This window comes from Microcebus murinus, chromosome 2, assembly GCF_040939455.1.
Source record: "Microcebus murinus isolate Inina chromosome 2, M.murinus_Inina_mat1.0, whole genome shotgun sequence".
Lineage (NCBI taxonomy): Eukaryota > Metazoa > Chordata > Mammalia > Primates > Cheirogaleidae > Microcebus > Microcebus murinus.
This window is the reverse complement of record NC_134105.1, coordinates 21,555,001-21,575,107: the sequence shown is the minus strand read 5'-3', so window position 1 is coordinate 21,575,107 and position 20,107 is coordinate 21,555,001. Positions and strand designations below refer to the sequence as shown.

The following is a 20,107-nucleotide window of genomic DNA, read 5'->3' as shown; positions in this document are numbered from 1 at the left end:
GCAGCTTCTAAAGAACCTACCTCCTCTTTTAAGTTCTGCCAGGATTTCTCATATTTGGATCTTATAGGCCAGATTTCAGAGACAACATGATTTTCCTGAACTAAAAAAACCCAACTGAATAGCTGCTACTTCAGAAGAGAATGAATACTACTTTATATGAAAATGAGTTAAAGAATAGTAAGGACCATAATCTTTGAGTTAATTGGTGTGGGACTGGTTCCTAAAGGCAAATGTCGAGTAGCCTGTGCTATGCTTGGCTCCCCTCCCGCCTCCCCTGCTTGCCACTCCACACAGAAATACAGTTTAGTACATACACCCTGCTAGAATGCAATGTACTAAAATTTAAATATTCCTTTAAAAGTTCTGTTAAGTTTGAGAATACTTTCTCCTTTTTAGAAGTTTTCCTTTGAGTCCAAGTGATTATATAACATTTATTTTATTATATACATATGTATGCACACATGCAGCACTCATACTTAGTTTCAGAACTGCTACATTATATAAATTAAGTTACCCATATTTACTTTTAAGTCTTTCTTAAATGCTGTGATTGCCCTTTTTACTTTGTATTTCAGATTCATTCAGCTGAAACTAGAACGTGCCACACCAGCTGAGCGCCAGCTTGTCTTCAATGAAATCCTCCAGGCTGCTTACCAACTAATGGTGGATGTATTTGGAAATTACGTCATTCAGAAGTTCTTTGAAGTAAGCCTTTGTTCTTTCTATCCTTTGACTTCAGAGACTCTCCAGAGTATTTTGATCTTCATTAGCCCTTTTAAGAATAGCAATCTCATTCCAGTCCTCAAAATGAAGTGTGTATGGTCTTTTTGAAGCATATTTTAGTGTTTTTCCAGTTCATAAGCAGCAATATGTTTATTCTATATGGTTTAAATGCCCAAGGAGATGATGCCAGTCTATTTTTTAAATGTTTTTAGAACTGTTGTACCTGTTTAGGATGCAGCACATTATTTCTGATTGTTATTGTAGTTTCACTAAACATGTTACTTTTGAAGTATCCATGTAAGGCAATTTTAGCAGGATCACAATAAAATATTGAGAAAAATGAATTAAAAAAAATGTTTTCTAGGCCGGGCACAGTGGCTCATGCCTGTAATCCTAGCATTCTGGAAGGCCAAGGTGGGTGGATAGCTCTAGGTCAGGAGTTGGAAACCAGCCTGAGCAAGGGCGAGACCCCGTCTCTACTAAAAATAGAAAGAAATTAATTGGCCTACTAAAAATATATATAAAAAATTAGCTGAGCATGGTGGCACATGCCTGTAGTCCCAGCCACTCGGTAGGTTGAGGCAGAAGGATTGCTTGAGCCCAGGAGTTTGAGGTTGCTGTGAGCTAAGCTGATGCCATGGCATTCTAGCCTGGGCAACAGAGTGAGACTCTGTCTCAAAAAAAAAAGTTTTCTAGAGAATTATCTATGAACATCAACTCCAGTATTTTTTGTCATAAATTAGAGTCACAGAAATTGTTAGATGCTGCTGCTTAGATAATTGTTTGGCCTTGGTTCCTTATTTTACCTGTTAATTGAGTTATGTCCATGCTTGTTATCATTGTCTTGGAAAAGATTCATGAGATTGTTGGATTAATGTGTTTCCTCTGTTAAAGTAAAATTTCAGAGAGGCAGGGATTTTTTGCTTATAGTTGTAGTCCTGGTTCTCTGGTGTTGGCAACCCCAAGTTATAAATCTAGAATGGCATGAAACATTGTGTGAAAAATCTGGTTTGGGGAGGAAATTGCTGGAACCCTGTATATCACTTGCCACATAACAGATTTGTAAATGTCTTTTGTTTGATTTTTATGATAATTAAAAACAATGGCAACCTTTACCTTCTCAACTTTTTTCTTGAAGACTTAATATTCTTTGACCCTGAATTCTCCAGCTGTAGACTACAAAACCAATCTAAATGTGACTCCTGTATTTTTGATTTTAGAATGTCTTTATACTGCCATTTTTGTCACACATATAAAAATACAGAGCTCTCCAGCTCTGGAGCTAGATGCAGCTTGGGATGACAGAATGTGCACTGTGTTATAGCCATGTGATTTAGGGCAAGCTGGAGAACTTCCCTGGACCTTAGTGCCCTTATGTGAAAAAAGAGGTTTGGACCGGCTAATAATTCATAAAGTCTCCTCTGGTCTACTTCAAAAATAAAAAGCCAAGAATGGAAAATCATTTAAAGTAGAATTTTAACACTGATTATACTAATTTTTCCCCTCTAGTGTCCGTTGCCTTTATCAAGGACAGTATCAGTTCCTGAAGTGATGTAGAACACTAATTCAAAACAGAATGTTCATGTGTACTTTGACTTAAACTTCATGTAGGTGAAAGAACTTTTCAACCTGTGGGCCTCAGACACCTGAAGTGCAGTAGATAACAACTGTAAGAAGTCTTTATGTCTGCACCAGACATTGTCTAAAGCCCAAAAAAACCAATGTCTCCCATACATATAATTCATTTTAGAATAATTACAAGTGTTCTTGTAATAGATTCATTTAATTGTATTAATGAATTAAGACAGCTTTGAGGAATTATATATTTGCTTAGCAGATACTGGTAGTGAACCTACTACTGTTGGCTATCTGAAGACATTTTATAACATTCAAAAGTATTCCTCATTATTAGAGGCTGCAAACTGCTGGCTTACAACAAAGCCTCTTTAAATAAAAGGTTTAGTTAATCATAGGTAACAGGGCTAAAAGAGGTTATGTTAATGGTTGTTAGAGAATAATGAATGCTTTACTTTCTCTGGTTTCTTTCCTTTTACCTAAGTAATGGTGTTCACCCACACATTGTGTCTAGTTTGGCAGCCTTGAACAGAAGCTGGCTTTGGCAGAACGAATTCGAGGCCATGTCCTGTCATTGGCATTACAGATGTATGGCTGCCGTGTTATCCAGAAAGCTCTTGAATTTATTCCCTCAGACCAGCAGGTAATTGTAAGTTTCCCCTTTAACTTTTCTCTTGGTGTTTGGTGTTTCCCATGGTACATGTAGTGAATGCTATAAATCTGTCAGTCTTCAGTTTTCTTTTATAGTTTTACTTTGGTGCTTATGGCTGCCTTTCTATGCATGGCAAGCATGAACTTTGCAGTTAATTTTGTAATGCTATAGTTAAATCCAGTGTTTTTTTTGTGAAAACCAGTGGTTTTCAATGGTCTTCCCTTTGACTGGAACTTTGCCTTTAGTAGGTGCAATTTTATAGGTGGATCTTTTTGTTTGCCAAGAATTAAAGCAGATAAAATGTAAATAAGTTATTGTTTTCTTCTACCTGAACTGAGCATTCCAACAAACCAAACTTTCTTCCAATGCACTTTCAATTTTCTTTCACCCACACCCTCCCCACCCCATATTATTTCACTAACATTTACTGAACAAGGGCCTGCCCAGTGCAGAGCATGGCCTGGCACATGGACCTGAAGCCCACTCTGTGCTAGACACCGGCAGCACAGAGATGACTAAGACCTGATCCTGCCCACTGAGTGAAGTTTGCTGGGGAAGATCAGGGAGGGCAGCGGAGAGCACTGAGAGGGGACCCTCAACCTGCCCAGAGTCCCTGAGGGACAGACTTGCAGGAAAAGACAAGACAAAAACAGTAGTTAGATGGGGCAAAGGTGCCAGAAATTAGACCACTTAGGTGCTTTGTTTGGGGCAGCTGACACAGACATCACCAAAAGAGGCCCACGGCTTTGGGAATAGTTACAGAGTGAGTCCAGCCAACACTGCACAGACTGCAGAGCCTAGGGAACCGAACAAACCCACTGGCAGGGTGTGCTGCAGCCGTGTTTGTGCTAGGCAGTGCCTTGAGCCTCGAGGTACTTCTTTTTTTTTTTTTTTTTTTCTCAAACTTGTCTAAAGGACTATAGAGGTACTTCTTATCTGAACCTTAAGCTTTTGGGCCCTGAGCTCACTCAGCCCTTCTCCCTTGAGGGGTTGGTTGGCCATTGTCTGGCAATGATGACTCACTTGCCCTCACTGAGAACAAAGTTCAATAATGAGAATCTTTGTTATGGACTCAAGTTCTGAGCCAGACAAGAGACCTGCCACCTCTGATTCATACTAAACCAAACCAACTGCGCTGGTGTTAGTGATGGCAGTTGAAGGCTGGGGGAGTCCAAAGTCCTTAAAGTTGTGAGTTTCATAGATATATGGGTCAAGATGCTGGTGAGCACAGGGACTGTTGGAGACTCACAATAGGTTTCATGTTCATTCACTCATTGCTTAGTACTATTAGACATGCAGCATTAATAAGAAAGTGTCGTTTGTAAGTAAATATAAGCCGATGTGCAATATTTTAATTTTTCTTATAATGTTTAGATCATTTTCAATTTAAATTTTTCCTGAGATTGTCATATATAGTTAAATTTTGCCTCTGTAATTTTCTTTGTTCTTTTAAATATGGACATTTCTGCCTCTTTTCTCTACTGTGATGCCCACTTGCCTAAAGAAAGCAGAAGTATGACAGTTTCTTATACATTTTTTCCCATCCTTGCCTTCTCCCATGAAGGTGGCAATTGTTGAGTTTTGTCTTTGTCTTTTCAAATTGTACTGTTTTCTAATTTGTTGGTACATCATAATAGATTTTTTGTAAAAAAAAAAAAAAAAAAAAAAAAACTAACCTCTTTTCCCTCCCTCCACACTCTGTTTTTCTTTTCTATCTTATATTTCTGTGTATTTTTTGGGGGGGTTATGTGGTGTCTTGTTCTGGGGCTGAATTACTCTTCCTGCTATGGGTAATTTACTGTTTTCTAGGTGCAAATTTATTGATTAAGGGGCAGTTAACTTATTTTCAGTGGAATTTTTACTTCTTTTGCATTAAGAAAATATTTAGGGAAGCCATCTCCCCTTCATTTTCTTTATAGTGTTCCTTACCTTTACATAAGCATCATTCTGTAGTTATCATTCCCATAATTACATTTCCAGAGAAAACTATCCTTTTCTGACATCTGATTGATTGCTTTAGGAAACTTTACAGCGTCTCTTAGCTTTTTCTTTGTTCCTGGCATTATAATCTTTAATTTCTTTAATTAGGTGATATCTTAGTTACTTTGACATGCTCAGGGATTTAAGACATTACATTCATTAACATTACTATTTTAAAGTGACTTGTGGTCTTCTAACATAAATACAGAGTCAGCACAGTGGAGCTAACATACAGAGATTGGAGACAATAAGGAAATTGGGCAGCAAGTACTGGGGCACATCCTTGGTGCAGGCATTTAACTTTAGTATACCCAAGACCTGAGGCAGTGAGTTTTGGGGAAGAGCTCTGGTCAGAATCCCAGTGTTTCTTGTTATATATTCCCTTTCATCTTCACCCATTTCCTATGCACACACAAACCCTCAGTTTCTGGCTATTAGTCAAGGAAAATAGAATAGATGTTGAAGTCACAGCCTGGGCTAGAATTTTGATTCTGTCACTTTCTATCTGTAGTTGTAAATATGTGATTAACCCCTCTTAGTCTCAGTTTCTTCATATGTATGAGTAGAGGCAGTCTACAGGAAAATATATAGTTAACAGTTCTGTTTGCCAACACGCTGATTTACTGTACGGTGGGGACAGGTTGCTTAGATTTGAATCTACATCTGTGACTTTGAAAAAGTCTTAGTTTCCCTGTCTGTAATAGTTTTCCCAAAACTTAGGATTGTTAGGAGAATTCAGTGAATTAAAAACATGTTAAGCACTTTAGAGGTATGCCTTACTTAGGGTAAACCCTAGGTTTTTTGTATGTATGTATGTATTTATTTATTTATTTGTTTGTTGTTGTTGTTGTTGTTGTTTGAGACAGAGTCTCACTCTGTTGCCCGGGCAGGAGTGCTATGGTGTCAGCTTAGCTCACGCCAACCTCAAACTCCTGGGCTCAAGCAGTGCTACTGCCTCAGTCTCCCAAGTAGCTGGCCATGCGCCACCACGCCCAGCTAATTTTTTCTATATATTTTTAGTTGGCCAATTAATTGCTTTCTATTTTTAGTAGAGACGGGGTCTCGCTCTTGTTCAGGCTGGTTTTGAACTCCTGACCTCAAGCAATCCGCCCGCCTCTGCCTCCCAGAATGCTAGGATAACAGGCGTTAGCCACTGCTCCCAGCCTGTTTTTGTTATTTTGTTATTTTGGAGACAGAATCTCACTCAGTTGCCCTGGGGTAGGCATCATCATAGCTCACTGCAACCTCAAACTCCTGGGCTCAAGCAGTCCTCCTGCGCCAGCCCTTCTGAGTAGCTGGGACTACAGGTGTGCACCATGATGCCTAGCCAAGTTTTTTTTTTTTTTTTTTTTTTTGTAGAGATGGGGGTCTTGCTCTTGCTCAGGATGGCCATGAACTCCTGAGCTCAAACAAATCCTGCCTTAGCCTCCCAAGAGTGCTTGATTTCAGGCATGAATCACCATGCCCAGCCTAAACTCTCGATTAACTACTATCATTATTAGTAATACATACCTCACAGAGTTGTCAATAAAAACATGATGAATTGCATATGAAGTTCTTTAATACAGTGTACAGATAGTATCCAACACAATTTTTTTTACTTTATGATGGTTTGAAAGCAATGTACCTTCAGTAGAAACTGTACTTCGAATTTTGCATTTTGATCTTTTATAAATTTTTTTATTATAGAATAGGCCATGTGTTAGATGATTTTGTCCAACTGTAGGCTCATATACATGTTCTGAGCACATTAAGGTAGGCTAGGCTAAGCTATGATTTTTGATAGGTTAGGTGTATTAAATGCATTTTTGACTTACAATATTTTTAGCTTACAGTGGGTTTATTGGGATGTAATCCCATTGTAAATAAAGGAGCATCTGTATTTGATAATGGGCTCCTTTCTATCATATTTGAAGATGTCTATAATTTTTTAAAGCTCCAAGAAGTCATTTACAAGTTAGATCCTTTTGGATACCACTTACTGTTAGGGTAAATTTGTTGTAAATTTTATTGTATGGTATTAATAAATTGCTAACGCATGAAAAAACTCAAGTCCTCACATGTTGCCACATTGTCATTGTGCCACAGTCAAGTTGTTCCACTTTCATTATCACAGATTCCCTGTTTGGTGCTTTTGTGTTTGGTAAGGAAAACAGCAACTGTCCAGGTGTTTGCTTGCTGTGATTCTGGTGGTGCTTTCTTCCTTTGTTTCCCATAGAACGAGATGGTTCGGGAGCTAGATGGCCACGTCTTGAAGTGTGTGAAAGATCAAAATGGCAATCACGTGGTTCAGAAATGTATTGAATGTGTACAACCGCAGTCTTTGCAGTTTATCATCGATGCGTTTAAAGGGCAGGTAAGTGACTTAGGAAAGAAATAGTGGAAACAAATTGATGATTGTTTCCTTTGTGAGGAGAGAACTGAGTAAGATTTGTGGCATGTTCTCAACATGCTCGACATATTTTAGACTGCAGTAAAAAGCAATCCTCTATAATGGTGTCAAGTACTTAGCTCTGTTGCCAAGTCTCTTCCTTTAACCATCCATGGGCCTTCTCAGCATCATTAATGCAGATATCTTCTCATGGTGACATGAAACACTGTCAATCAGAGTTGTTAAGATGAAATCTCATATTTGAAGACTAAATTTTTTCCCATGGTTAAGTACTATTTATTCTGATAATTCAAGATTTTTATCACTTCTTAAAATTCAGGTCTTTGCAGGTCATGTGTGAATATACTTTTAAAATAACAAGGTACTTTTTGCTTAATTTTTTTGGAGGAGATGTGGGTTGGGTTAGTTTGAACTGTATTAAGTGGCCACATAACCAGAGATAGCTTCTAATTTATCCTATTTACCTGTATGTCCAAAGTCTTTTCTTAGCTGCAGCTTCCAAGCAGAGTTGTACTTTTATATGCCTTGGTTTTTCCAGAATTTCCTCTGAATTGGCTGTAGTTTTAAATTTCTTCTGTTAAAAAAAGTGTCCTCACACCTTCCTAAATTGGATGAGACAGGAGATTAAAACATACCCCCTTTTTGGGTGTCTGAAATTGGGTTTTTGTTTTTAGAAAGGGGGGAAAAATGGGAAAAAGCCATAGATTTTCAGGTGTTAGTTGTGTGTACTGCTAAGCCTAGATTAAAATGTGTGATTTAGAGTTCCTTAATTTCCTCATTTACCATAATTACCTCAATTACCAAAATGGTTACGTGGATTACAGACAGCATCCCGGTTGGTTATGGGGAGTTTCCGAGTTAATTTAAAAAGGGTAGGTCTGTTTACTTTAAAATTAAAGTATTACATTTATGGAAATGCATAACTAAAAATGGTAAAACAATTTGGCCACCAGGAGAGAATATTTTCAAGAATTGATAACTAGAATATATAAAGAACCTCTGTAATCAAAAAGAACAATACAACATGATGCAAAAATGGGACTGAAAACACGAATCGACATTTCAGAAGAGAAACACAAATTGCTAGTAGACATTTGAAAAAAATACTAAATTCCATTAGTATCAAGTATAATGCAAAACAAAGCCACAAACGATAGATCATTTTCTACCCATTGGTTGCTGTGTGCTGGCGGGAATGTGGGGTCTGATACACAGCCATTTTTGAAAATAATTTAGTATTGTCTTTCAAATTTCAACCTTTATATTTTTTGTGATCTAGCATTCCTATCCTAGGTTTATACCTGGTGAAACATCTGTACCTGTATACCATGAGACTTTAGACATGTTTAAAACAGCATTATTCCCCTGATAGGAAAAGACTAAGCAATCCAGATGACCGTAAGCAGGGGATTGGATTTTTAAAAAAAATCTTGTGTACTCAGGCAACAGCTTTCTAAACACCTACACAGAATAAACTACAGAAATCCACAGTATTTCATGTGAATATTGGAAACATAATGTTGGGTGAAATAAGTCAAGTTGCTCTAGACTATGATGAGTGTAGCATTTTTATAAAGCTAAACTCAAGTAGAATCATATAGCATACTGTTGTAAATGTAAGGCTACATATATAAAATCATATGTAAAGCATTCAGTGTAGTGACTGACACTTGGTAAGCATCCAGTAAGTGTCAGCTATTGTTATTGCTCTTATTCTTCTTTTTAAATACAGGTCTGAGGTACGTGTCATTCAGCTAGGAAGGGCAATGTCAAGATGGGATCTAAAGCTTATGTGCTTTTTCTGTTGCTCCAAACCCAACAAAAGAGGAAGCTTTTCTTATTGCTGAAAAACACCACAATTAAATTCAGAACATTTCATTGTTCTGTATTGTGTTATTGAGGCCATGTGAAAGCATTCAGGATTTCATCCCAATCTTTCCATTTTCTATTTTTAACCATATCCTTTGGAGAGACTGTCAGTTGACACTCTTAACTGTGTTTTTCATGACCTTGACTGATTCCCTCTTCCTTTTTAGGCTTTTTCAAAAAGTCCTTTTCAGCTCTAATGTATGCACATCTTTGAATTCCCAAAATAGTTAAGCAATGGGTTTATTTACACACATACACACATCCCTTTATTTTTGTAGAGAGAACTTAAATGCCATTAAGTTCACTTTTGAAGTTCAGTGGGATAATATATATAAACAATACTGAGGCATTTTGAAAGTGGCAACTGTCCTTTTTGCCTTTCTTTGTTGTATTTGTCTGCCCTAGGTATTTGCTTTGTCCACGCATCCTTATGGCTGCCGAGTGATTCAGAGAATCCTGGAGCACTGTCTTCCTGACCAGACACTCCCTATTTTAGAGGAGCTTCACCAGCACACAGAACAACTTGTACAGGTAGTGGACTTGCCAGTTGGTGAACAGCAAACATCTGTGGGCTCGTGCAGGCCCAGGGTTGGTGTATTTGTCAGCATAGATTCCAAAAGAGGTTAATATGTTTAAGATGCCCATTGAATCTTTTGGGCATGATTTCATTCATAGCAACCTTGTTTATGCTTGCCTTGTTTATGCTTAATGAATAATGACTAGATCCCTGGCATTGGAGTCAGAAGATCTGGCTTCCAGAACTGTCATGGACTAGCTATGTCATTTTAGGTAGGCCATTTAATCCCTTTGTGTCTCACTTGATGACATTGTTAGATGAACTAAATGGATTGGTTGATTTTTTTTTTTTTTTTTTTCCCCTTCCCCCTTTCTGGTTTTGATCCTTTCTCTGCTTCTACCATTGATTAAATAATTAGATATGGCGGTTTTGTTGGTCATAAATGTTTCCAGTTCTTCTCTGTTACAGATAGATGTAGTAAATTGTTTGTGCATATATTTGGAAAAAAATAACTTTATTCCCATAATGCCCCCCGCTTAAATAAAACATGCCTACTTTCTTTGTATTACTTTTTCTAGTAATTTATGAAGAACCCAACTAGGATTTTTGGGTATAAACATATATAGAAACATTCCATTGTTTAATAATAATAATGTGTTCCTGTTTTGTAATAAGAAGTTGTTACTACCTATCCATTTAGAAAATTGTTGTGTGTTCATTAGTATTCAGATAAGCTATCATGGTGCTAAAAGAAAGATAAGTGTTAATTAGATGTAAGTTCTTACATAACCCACAGAATTGGTTTTTACATAAATTTTATTTCTATTGTCGCTTCTCAAACAGGATCAATATGGAAATTATGTAATCCAACATGTATTGGAGCATGGTCGTCCTGAGGACAAAAGCAAAATTGTAGCAGAAATCCGAGGCAATGTACTTGTATTGAGTCAGCACAAATTTGCAAGGTATGTCCTTTGAGTTACATGGACTGCTTCCCAGAAGAGAGGATTAGTAGTATTTCAGCTATAGAGAGAAAGATTGAATTGTCATTCTTTTCTTTTTTTAAATGTTTACTATTTTCAAAGTATATGTAGCTTATAAAGTCAAATAGTTCTACAAGGTATCAATAATTAGAAGTCCTGTAGTGGGCTTCTTATTGCTCTAGAGTCAGTCATTTTGGAATCTGGGGAATATATTTCTAAATAATGTAAGTATTGAACTTTGGCAAACTGAATTTTTTATTATTAACTAACTTGTTTGAAATTGTGAGGTATTACTTATTCAGTTTCCTTTTTGGTGCCCAAAAGAGAGGCAGTTTATCGTATCTATAATAGGCCTTCGTATTCTTAGAATCTCTTTTCCAGTCTTCATATTGTGTTAAGCTCAAGAGTGAAACGCGCTAGTTATACTCACGTTGTGGTAGGTTTGTTGGATAACTTACAAGTAGCAGAGGTTGGAGAAGAAATTGATGGCCCTTCCAGGGGGTTAGTGGTATTATCCATTGTCCTCTAAGAGAAGATTCTGTATATCCTAATGCCCACACAACATACAGTACTTTCTATTTTTGGAATATTTTTCCCTGTCCTTTAGAATAAATTGCAAGGCAGGTAGGATTCATACAACCTTGATGTTTTTTAAAATTGTTCTTGATTGATTGATTGATTGATTGATTGAGTCAGAATCTAACTCTGTTGCCCGGGCTAGAGTGCCACGGTGTCAGCCTAGCTCACAGCAACCTCAGACTCCTGGGCTCAAGTGATCCTCCTGCCTCAGCCTCCCGAGTAGCTGGGACTACAGGCATGCACCACCATGCCTGGCTAATTTTTTCTATATATTTTTTAGTTGTCCAATTAATTTCTTTCTATTTTTAGTAGAGACAGGGTCTCACTCTTGGTCCAGGCTGGTTTCATACTCCTGACCTTGAGCGATCCACCCGCCTTGGCTTCCCGGAGTGCTAGGATTATAGACTTGAGACACCATGCCCAGCCTAAGTTGTTCATTTTTAATTTGTGAAATCTTATAACATTGCAGCATAGAAAACAAAAGAAATAAAAGTACCTGTAGATTCAGTATCTTAATAAGCTAACCACATCAGGGTCATCTCTTAAGACCTTGTATTGTTGGTTTTTGTTTTTTGTTTTGTGACCAGTTGCTAGGACCAGGGAAGCAGGGTCAGAATCTCTTGGATTTCTTCCTTGGGTCACTCTCCTGTTTACTTTTGTTCAGAGTAATTTCTCCCTTGGATACAGCATGAGTATTAATATTATGACAGATTTGTGATCTGGTAATGCCTATGGGTCCCACCTTTCCATTGATAACCTATAAACTGTGGACAAAAATCTAGGAACTACCTGAAGGCACTGGAGAGTGCCCCAAAAGCAGGTGGATACTATAGAGAGGCAGGGGGTTGATATTTAGAAAAGAGAATTGCACTAGGGAAATTATCTATTTTTAATGGCTTTTAGCTTGTGGGCACTTTCCAGTCTGCTCCATGCTGGGCAGCTAAAACTGGGATAGAAAGTAAGGTTGAGGGAGGAGGATCACTTGAGGTCAGGAGTTCAAGACCAGCTTGGGCAACAAAGTGAGACCCTGTCTCTACAAAAAAAAAAAAAAAAATTAGCTGGACATGGTGGTGTGCGCCTGTCCCGCCAACTACTTGGAAGACTGAGGCAGGAGGATCACTTGAGCCTGGGAGTTTGAGGTTACAGTGAGCTATGATCACGCCACTGCACCCCAGCCTGAGCAACACAGCAAGATCCTGTCTCTAAAAGAAAAGTAAAAAGTCCTCAGTGTTCCCAGAGGGCAGAGTTTAGGGCAATCATGACTGAGAGAAATCCTGAAAAAGAAGGGGGGAGGCCTCCTTTTAAACCTCCAAATATCGGCACCAACCCCTGAACTACATTTACATGGGGCAAACTCAGAGAACCTGACTAAAGCTCAAAGAATTGAACTGAGATTTCATCTGCTGCCCATTGCATGGAAGAAGTTTATAAAGTTTGACTACAGCCAAGTTAACCACAATGAAAAGGGATGGGAATACTTCTCTTTGGAGAGACATAACAGAAGTGTAAGTTTCTATAGCGTCTTCGTGATGTCTCAGTAACAGGAAAATGTGACCTGTACTCAGGAAATAAAGAAATAAAAATCAATGAGTAGTTCTGAGATGACCCAGATGTTGAAATTAATAGAGGATTGTAAAGCAGCTATTTTAATATACTCAAGGATATAAAGGAAAATATGCTTGTAGTGAGTGAAAAAATAGATGTTAGAGAATTATAAATTTTAGTATTAAAAAATGGAAATTTTAGGATAGAAAAATAAAACATCTGAAATAAAATTCACTTATATGGCCTTAATAGCAGATTAGCGATGACAAAAGAAAGAGCCAATGACCTTGAAACTAGAACAATAGAAATAAACCAATAAAATAGATCAGTGGCTTTCAGACATTTTTGCTGATGACCCAGAGTACAAAATAAATTTTTCATTATTGACTCTGTATGCATGCACACGCACACACACACACACACACACACACACACACCCTTAGCCCTGACACACAGAGACAGACATATGCGCACCCCTACCACTGAAACAGTATTGCCCACAATCAACTCTTTTTTTTTTTTTTTTTGGAGACAGAGTCTCACTTTGTTGCCCAGGCTAGAGTGAGTGCCGTGGCGTCAGCCTAGCTCACAGCAACCTCAATCTCCTGGGCTCAAGCGATCCTCCTGCCTCAGCCTCCCGAGTAGCTGGGACTACAGGCATGCGCCACCATGCGCGACTAATTTTTTCTATATATGTTAGTTGGCCAATTAATTTCTTTCTATTTATAGTAGAGACGAGGTCTCGCTCTTGCTCAGGTTGGTTTCGAACTCCTGAGCTCAAACGATCCGCCCACCTCGGCCTCCCAGAGAGCTAGTATTACAGGCGTGAGCCACTGCGCTCGGCCCACAATCAACTCTTGATACTTAGCTATTCTGTTTCATTTAAAATAAGAAAGCCGGTCACAAATCACTATATTGATTTCACCACTCACAGATGGGTTGAGAGCCAGTTTCAGAAACCCTAGAATGAAGACTGAAACTGTGTGAGTTGTGTATTAAGCTGTGGCCAGTTGGGACCCTATAGCTGATCAACCTGCTTGCTTGCTTGCTTTGGAGGCAAGTTAGTGCTGAGGTTCGAGTCCTCCACCCACAAGAATGAATGTCCTGTCCTACTCTTGGCAAACAGTCCTATCTAATCCTGACCACTTTGCAGGGGAGGCTGGGCTGAAGTAGATTAAGGTACAACTCAGCTGAGCAGTCCTGAAAAGTGATGCGTTCTCTGCCTGAGCATTTGGAGATGGTCATTAGCTTCATGCTCTCTGAACCAGCTCAGCAATACCTTAACTCCCGTTTCTGCTAAGGAAGAAGCCAGTGGCTCCTGGGAGGTTGGTTTCCACAGTGCCACACCTTTACCCTGTGCTTAAATTGTATAGTACTCTGGAAGGAAGGTGGGAAGAAACATTTTCTCATACTGCTGTATCAGAGGGAAAAAGCTATTGTCTCAATTAGACTTGATAAATTCACGTACTAGATTTTATATACAGCATGTATCTATCTATCTTAAGAAGGAATATTAAAGAAATGTCTGGTAGGTTGGTTGTTCTTAAATATTTTAGCTCTAGAATTTTGTGTTGTTTCCTAAATAAAAGCATAAGCCCACTGCGCAAAACCAAATAACCCTGAGAGAGTCCTTTCAGAGCTCCATTGAACAGTACCTTCTCTTGGTTTGAAAACCTCTGGAATAGGGAATTATTTTGGTGATGGCTATTTGTGATGACTATTCAAATTTCCAAAGGGCTGGCCTTTGGAAGAAAAAGTAAGATACTATCCCAGCCTTCAGGTGCTACCCAAGTAGGTATACACATCCTTTTTCAGCTCCAGAAGGCAAAATTAAGATACGTGAGTGGAATTTCAGGAAAGCATATTTTTGCTTCCGAATATAAGGAAGAATGTTTAATAGCCCTAGGTAGGTAGGTTGCCCTAGAAAGTAGTTACTTCAAATCATTGGAAATTTCTAAGCAGAGGTTTAATGGCCATTTTCCAGGATTGTCATAAAGGTTATTCTGCATTAGCTAGAGTTAGACTCTCAAGTTCCTTTTCTGCTTTTAGGTTCTGTGATTCAGAGCAGCCCTTTCCCCAGTCATGAACTCCGCAGAGTCTCAGCCACCCATCCACCCACCAGATGTTCTCTCTGTCAGATAGTAGGCTTGGCTCCAACAGCACGAATACAAATAACATACATTGTTCTTTGACACCACACAGCCGCACTCCCACAGTCACAGATGCAAGGTAGTACTGTCTCACAAAACCAAACATCAATGAGTAGCCACCCTTAGATGGCAAATAGCCGCTAGCATGGCGGTGCATAACTTAATCAAGCCTCTACAGTCCCCGCGGACTGCAGGAAAACTCCAGTTTAATGTAATCACATTCCTGTTTTCCTTTCCCAAGGTGATAATATTTGTGAAGTATGTAGAAATGCTGACAGACCTTAGGGTTCTTCCTATCCTTATATTCCTAAGAGGGAGCATGTAGTAGTTGACCAAAGCACTGTGGTCCGGGGCTTAATTAAGTCTGTAGAGCCTCTCATAGGCACCCAGCTGCATGCTTGGCCGCAGGGAAATAGGCATGGGTAAGATTTGTTCCTGGGCTCAGTAAGCTCTCAGAGGTGAGGAAGGAATTTATAGATTTTGTTGAAATAATACTCATTAACCAACTGGGCTGTTAACCAGTCCTATGAAGCTTGTGTTTAAGTCTCTTTACTTACCCAGGCTTGTTAACCCTCACCTGTTACAGGGTTGTGTCCCATATCCTTGAAAACCTGATCTCAGATATGATTTACAGCTGTATACCTCAGATAGCACAGGTGGAGAGTCTTACAGAGCCAAACAGTCGACAGATTAATTTTCCACAAATATTCCCTCTCTCTTGCTGCTGATCCTAAGGTCAGGGCAGAGGCTAGACAAGCACAGCTTACCAGGGGACCCTCTTCTGAGAGTTGGCTCAGATTTGTCTCATTACAGCAATGTTGTGGAGAAGTGTGTCACTCACGCCTCACGTACGGAGCGCGCTATGCTCATCGATGAGGTATGCACCATGAACGACGGTCCCCACAGTGCCTTATACACCATGATGAAGGACCAGTATGCCAACTATGTGGTCCAGAAGATGATTGACGTGGCAGAGCCAGGCCAGAGGAAGATTGTCATGCATAAGGTAGGCGGGGCTGGACAGGATCTCATTCAGAGAAAGTGTGCAAAACACAGAAGAGGGTGGTCAGTGGAGTCACCATTGTCCCCACATGTTTGCTTCCTCTCCCCTATCAATAACGCACTGGCATGAAAGTCTTAAGCTCAGTTTTTGTGACATATTTTCCTCACTGATCTCTAAGGGATCAGCATATCAGTCCAACAAATCAACCTATTTGCCTTGTTTACTTTTCTCCCTCCTTTCTCTTATTCTTTTCACCAACATTTAGTGAACAAGGGCCTGCCCAGTGCAGAGCATGGCCTGGCACACATGGACCTGAAGCCCACTCTGTGCCAGACACCGGCAGCACAGAGATGACTAAGACCTGATCCTGCCCACTGAGTGCAGGGACGATCAGGGAAGGCAGCGGAGGGGACCCTCAACCTGCCCAGAGTCCCCAAGGGACAGGTTTGCAGGAAAAGACAAGGTTAAGCAGGAGTTAGGGCAAAGGGGACGGAACCCACCTAAAGAGGCCCACGGTTTAAGGAATAGTCATGGAGTGAGTCCAGCCAACACTGCACAGACTGCAGAGCCCAGGGAGCCCAACAAGCCCACTGGCAGGGTGTGCTGCAGCCGTGTTTGTGCTAGGCAGTGCCGTGAGCCTCGAGGTACTTCTTATCTGAACCTTCAGCTTTTGGGCCCTGAGCCTCACTCAACCCTTCTCCCTTGAGGGGTTGGTTGGCCATTGTCTGGCAATGATGACTCACTTGCCCTCACTGAGAACAAAGTTCAATAATGAGAATCTTTGTTATGGACTCAAGTTCTGAGCCAGACAAGAGACCTGCCACCTCTGATTCATACTAAACCACTGCACTGGTGTTGGTGATGGTAGTTGAAGGCTGGGGGAGTCCAAAGTCCTTAAAGTTGTGAGTTTCATAGATATATGGGTCAAAATGCTGGCGAGTACAGGGAATGTTAGAGATATGCAGGAGTTAAAACTCATCCATCCATTCATACATTCATTCATCAGATACTAAACGTATATTCGTAGCACCTGCTCTCAGCAGGGTTGTGTTGGTGAATATGGCAGTATTGTGCACAGATGATTACATTGATGCTGGGGAATATGGGGAGGCATGCAAGAATGTGGCAGGGTACCTCTGCTAACATGGGGTACAGAGAATGCTCCCAAGGGAATGTCATTTGAATAAAGCATTGAGCCTTTCCAGAAGAGGGAACATGGTGTATAAAGACTTGGAAGCAGGAGACAAGACTCCATATTTGAAGAAGTAAAAGCAGGTTCAGTAGGGCAGGAGTGTGGTTACAAAAGCACACATCCATTTCACATGGCTGTCCTGGCTGTGGCACGGACAGTCATCAGGGGAGGAGGGGAGGCTGTTAAAATAGTGAAGCCGGCACAAGATGATGGATTAGAAGTGGGCAGAGCAGGCAGCTGGAGTCAGCAGGGTGTGGCAGTTCGCTGACTGAGGAAGTTGAAGGAGGAAGAGTTCTCAGAGTCCCTCTTGGTTTTTCAGGTCTTTTATCACTTGTTGGCCTTTTCAGCAACAGGGAACATTGGGAGAGGAGCAGGGTCACCTCTGGTTAAATCAGATAAAAATTGGAGCTCAGCAGTATTTTTCGTGCGTATGTGTGTAGCTTGTTTGGTGTTTTTGTTTTACATTGTTGACTCTGGAAGAGAATTAAGTGCCTGGATCATCAGCCAGCCAGTCCCAAAAGAATGAATTGGATTTCACTTTATTTTTTAGGAGAGCTACCAAAAGCGAGGGATCCTGAGCCTCAAGTTCTACTGATAAAAACATTTCACTAGGTGCATGGTCTTTACTGCAGCCCAAATGAGAACTGTAGGATTTTTGCATTCTGTTTTACAGATGAGTTTAAGGGAGATCAGGCAAGTTATCTGGTTCACACAGCTCAGAATTAGAACCAAGGACTATCTGTTATGTCAGTTTCTTGTGTGGGCTCTTAGGTGGGAATGTAATATCCGATACGGGTCTGTGTCCTGTGTGGGATGCGTAAATGGTTTTTAGATCTGTTGACCCTTACTTGCTTTAAGCTTATAGCTACACAGACAAAAATTCTTGCTTTCATGGAGCTCTCAGTCTAGAGGGTGTTTGTTCATCTGCCCTGGTACATTTGTCTAGTGTGTTTGAGTATGCAAGTGTCAGTTTGGATGGGGAAACAGGTTGATAAACCATGGTCCTTAACTGTCTGTGTGGAAAGATTGATAGTTGAGCAAAACATTGCAAACACAGTTGATGTCTGTAGAATGGTCCGTGAGCTTACAAAAGAGCAAAGGGGCTTCCAGAGAGGAAGCACTTCTTTGAGTTGTCTGGGATGCATACGGCTTCCTGACGTGGGTCAGCCCAGGTAGGGGAGAGTGGAAGAGAGTGCTTGTAGAGGTGAGCCGGAGCTTAGGCTGGTGACGGTGCGGGATGAGACAGGCATGGTAGGCGCGCCATGAGAGCACAGTAGAGGGAAATACAGTTTCTGGAGGAGCCAGACAGTTTGGGCTCACACACCTCTGCTATCCCTGTTGACCGTTTGACTTTGGCTGAGTGACGTAACTACTCTGCCTGCCTTTTTTCATTAATAAATGGGATAATCACACCCGGCTTGCGCATGTTCATCATTTTATTGTTCTTATTATTAGCTTTCTGTGATGCACTGTGACCTGGGGGAGGCAGGGTTAGACGACAGGCTTAGGATTCATGGTGCCCCGAAATAAGTGCCCCCTGCTCAGGAGAGCCTGGGTGTTGTGTGTGGGCCAGAGGGACCTGCACGTGTGCTGACAGGGAAGCGCTGGGCAACTGGCAGGTGGTGGGCAGTGTGCTTTGTCAGGATACACTTTTTCCATGTGCTGTCCAGGGAGTGTTGCTGTCCTGTTGCTGCCCAGCCTCCAGAGCCTCAGGTCCTGTGCAGCACTCGGAACAGGGGCTACTGTCCACACCTGATGGGTTGATAAAGTGCTAGAATCCTGGGGACTTGGCCAAACCAGTGGAAAGGGGTTGCTGTGGAGTGCTTTTTTGTGCCTGCGGCACAGTGTCCGGTAGCCTGCACAGGTCTCTTCTCAGGCCAGCGTAACACAGACTGTCCTTCTCCTCAGATCCGGCCCCACATCGCGACCCTGCGCAAGTACACCTACGGCAAGCACATTCTGGCCAAGCTGGAGAAATACTACATGAAGAATGGCGTTGACTTAGGGCCTATCTGCGGCCCCCCTAATGGTATTATCTGAGGCAGTGCCACCTGTTCCTTCATTCCCGCTGACCTCACTGGCCCACTGGCAGATCCAACCAGCAACCAGAAACGTTCTAGCGCAGAATCTGAAATGGGCAGATGGTTGCTCCAGGATTACTCCCTCCTCCAAAAAAGGAATCAAATCCATGAGTGGAAAAGCCTTTGTAAATTTAATTTTATTACACATAACATGTACTAATTATTTTTTTTAATTGACTAATTGCCCTGCTGTTTTACTGGTGTATAGGATACTTGTACATAGGTAACCAATGTACATGGGAGGCCACATATTTTGTTCATTGTTGTATCTATATTCCACGTGTGGAAACTTTCAGGGTGGTTGGTTTAACAAAAAAAATTAAAAAATTTTAAAAAAAGGTTTTTAACTCATTTGCCTGGCCGGCAAGTTTTGCAAATAGCTCTTCCCCACCTCCTCATTTTAGTAAAAAACAAAAACAAAAAAAAAAACCTGAGAAATTTGAATTTTAGTTAAATGACCCCAAACTGGCATTTAACGCTGTTTATATAAATATATATATATATAATGAAAAATGTTTCAGAGTTGCTAAAGCTTCAGTTTATGACATTAAGTTTATGAAACTTCTAAAAATTGCTTTTTTGGGAGACTGTATTCTGCTGAAGATAGTGCAGTGTTTCGTGAGGAGGAGATGTGAGCACCCAGACTGTGTTTCACGGCCGGGCGGGTGTGACTGTTTACTGCCTACTGGATTTTTTTCTATTAACATTGAAAGGCAAAATCTGATTATTTAGCATGAGAAAAAAAATCCAACTCTGCTTTTGGTCTTGCTTCTATAAATATATAGTGTATACTTGGTGTAGACTTTGCATATATACAAATTTGTAGTATTTTCTTGTTTTGATGTCTAATCTGTATCTATAATGTA

The 20,107-nt window shown here is 40.4% G+C and overlaps 1 protein-coding gene and 2 non-coding genes across 17 annotated transcripts in view; all 3 read left to right on the top strand.

Annotated features, from left to right (window-relative positions):
- The window catches only part of PUM1 (pumilio RNA binding family member 1), a 137,771-nt gene that overhangs the window by 117,076 nt on the left and 588 nt on the right, over nt 1-20,107 (top strand). For 10 of the 15 annotated variants that reach the window (XM_075995966.1, XM_075995967.1, XM_020280410.2 and 7 more), the window contains 7 exons: nt 576-705; nt 2,813-2,947; nt 7,149-7,286; nt 9,597-9,722; nt 10,552-10,673; nt 15,779-15,971; nt 19,069-20,107. The exon at nt 19,069-20,107 is cut by the window's right edge and continues 588 nt beyond it. In XM_075995966.1, the coding sequence (XP_075852081.1) occupies nt 576-705; nt 2,813-2,947; nt 7,149-7,286; nt 9,597-9,722; nt 10,552-10,673; nt 15,779-15,971; nt 19,069-19,200 (976 nt within the window). In that variant the 3' untranslated portion in view covers nt 19,201-20,107. The remainder of the gene's footprint in view (nt 1-575; nt 706-2,812; nt 2,948-7,148; nt 7,287-9,596; nt 9,723-10,551; nt 10,674-15,778; nt 15,972-19,068) is intronic. The other 5 variants (XM_075995969.1, XM_012757321.2, XM_012757325.2 and 2 more) reach the window with 1 other exon arrangement.
- LOC142869830 (small nucleolar RNA SNORD103/SNORD85) lies at nt 3,955-4,039 on the top strand. Its single transcript, XR_012918382.1, has one exon. It is a non-coding gene; the product is annotated as a small nucleolar RNA SNORD103/SNORD85 (small nucleolar RNA).
- Nucleotides 16,693-16,777, top strand: LOC142869829 (small nucleolar RNA SNORD103/SNORD85). Its single transcript, XR_012918381.1, has one exon. It is a non-coding gene; the product is annotated as a small nucleolar RNA SNORD103/SNORD85 (small nucleolar RNA).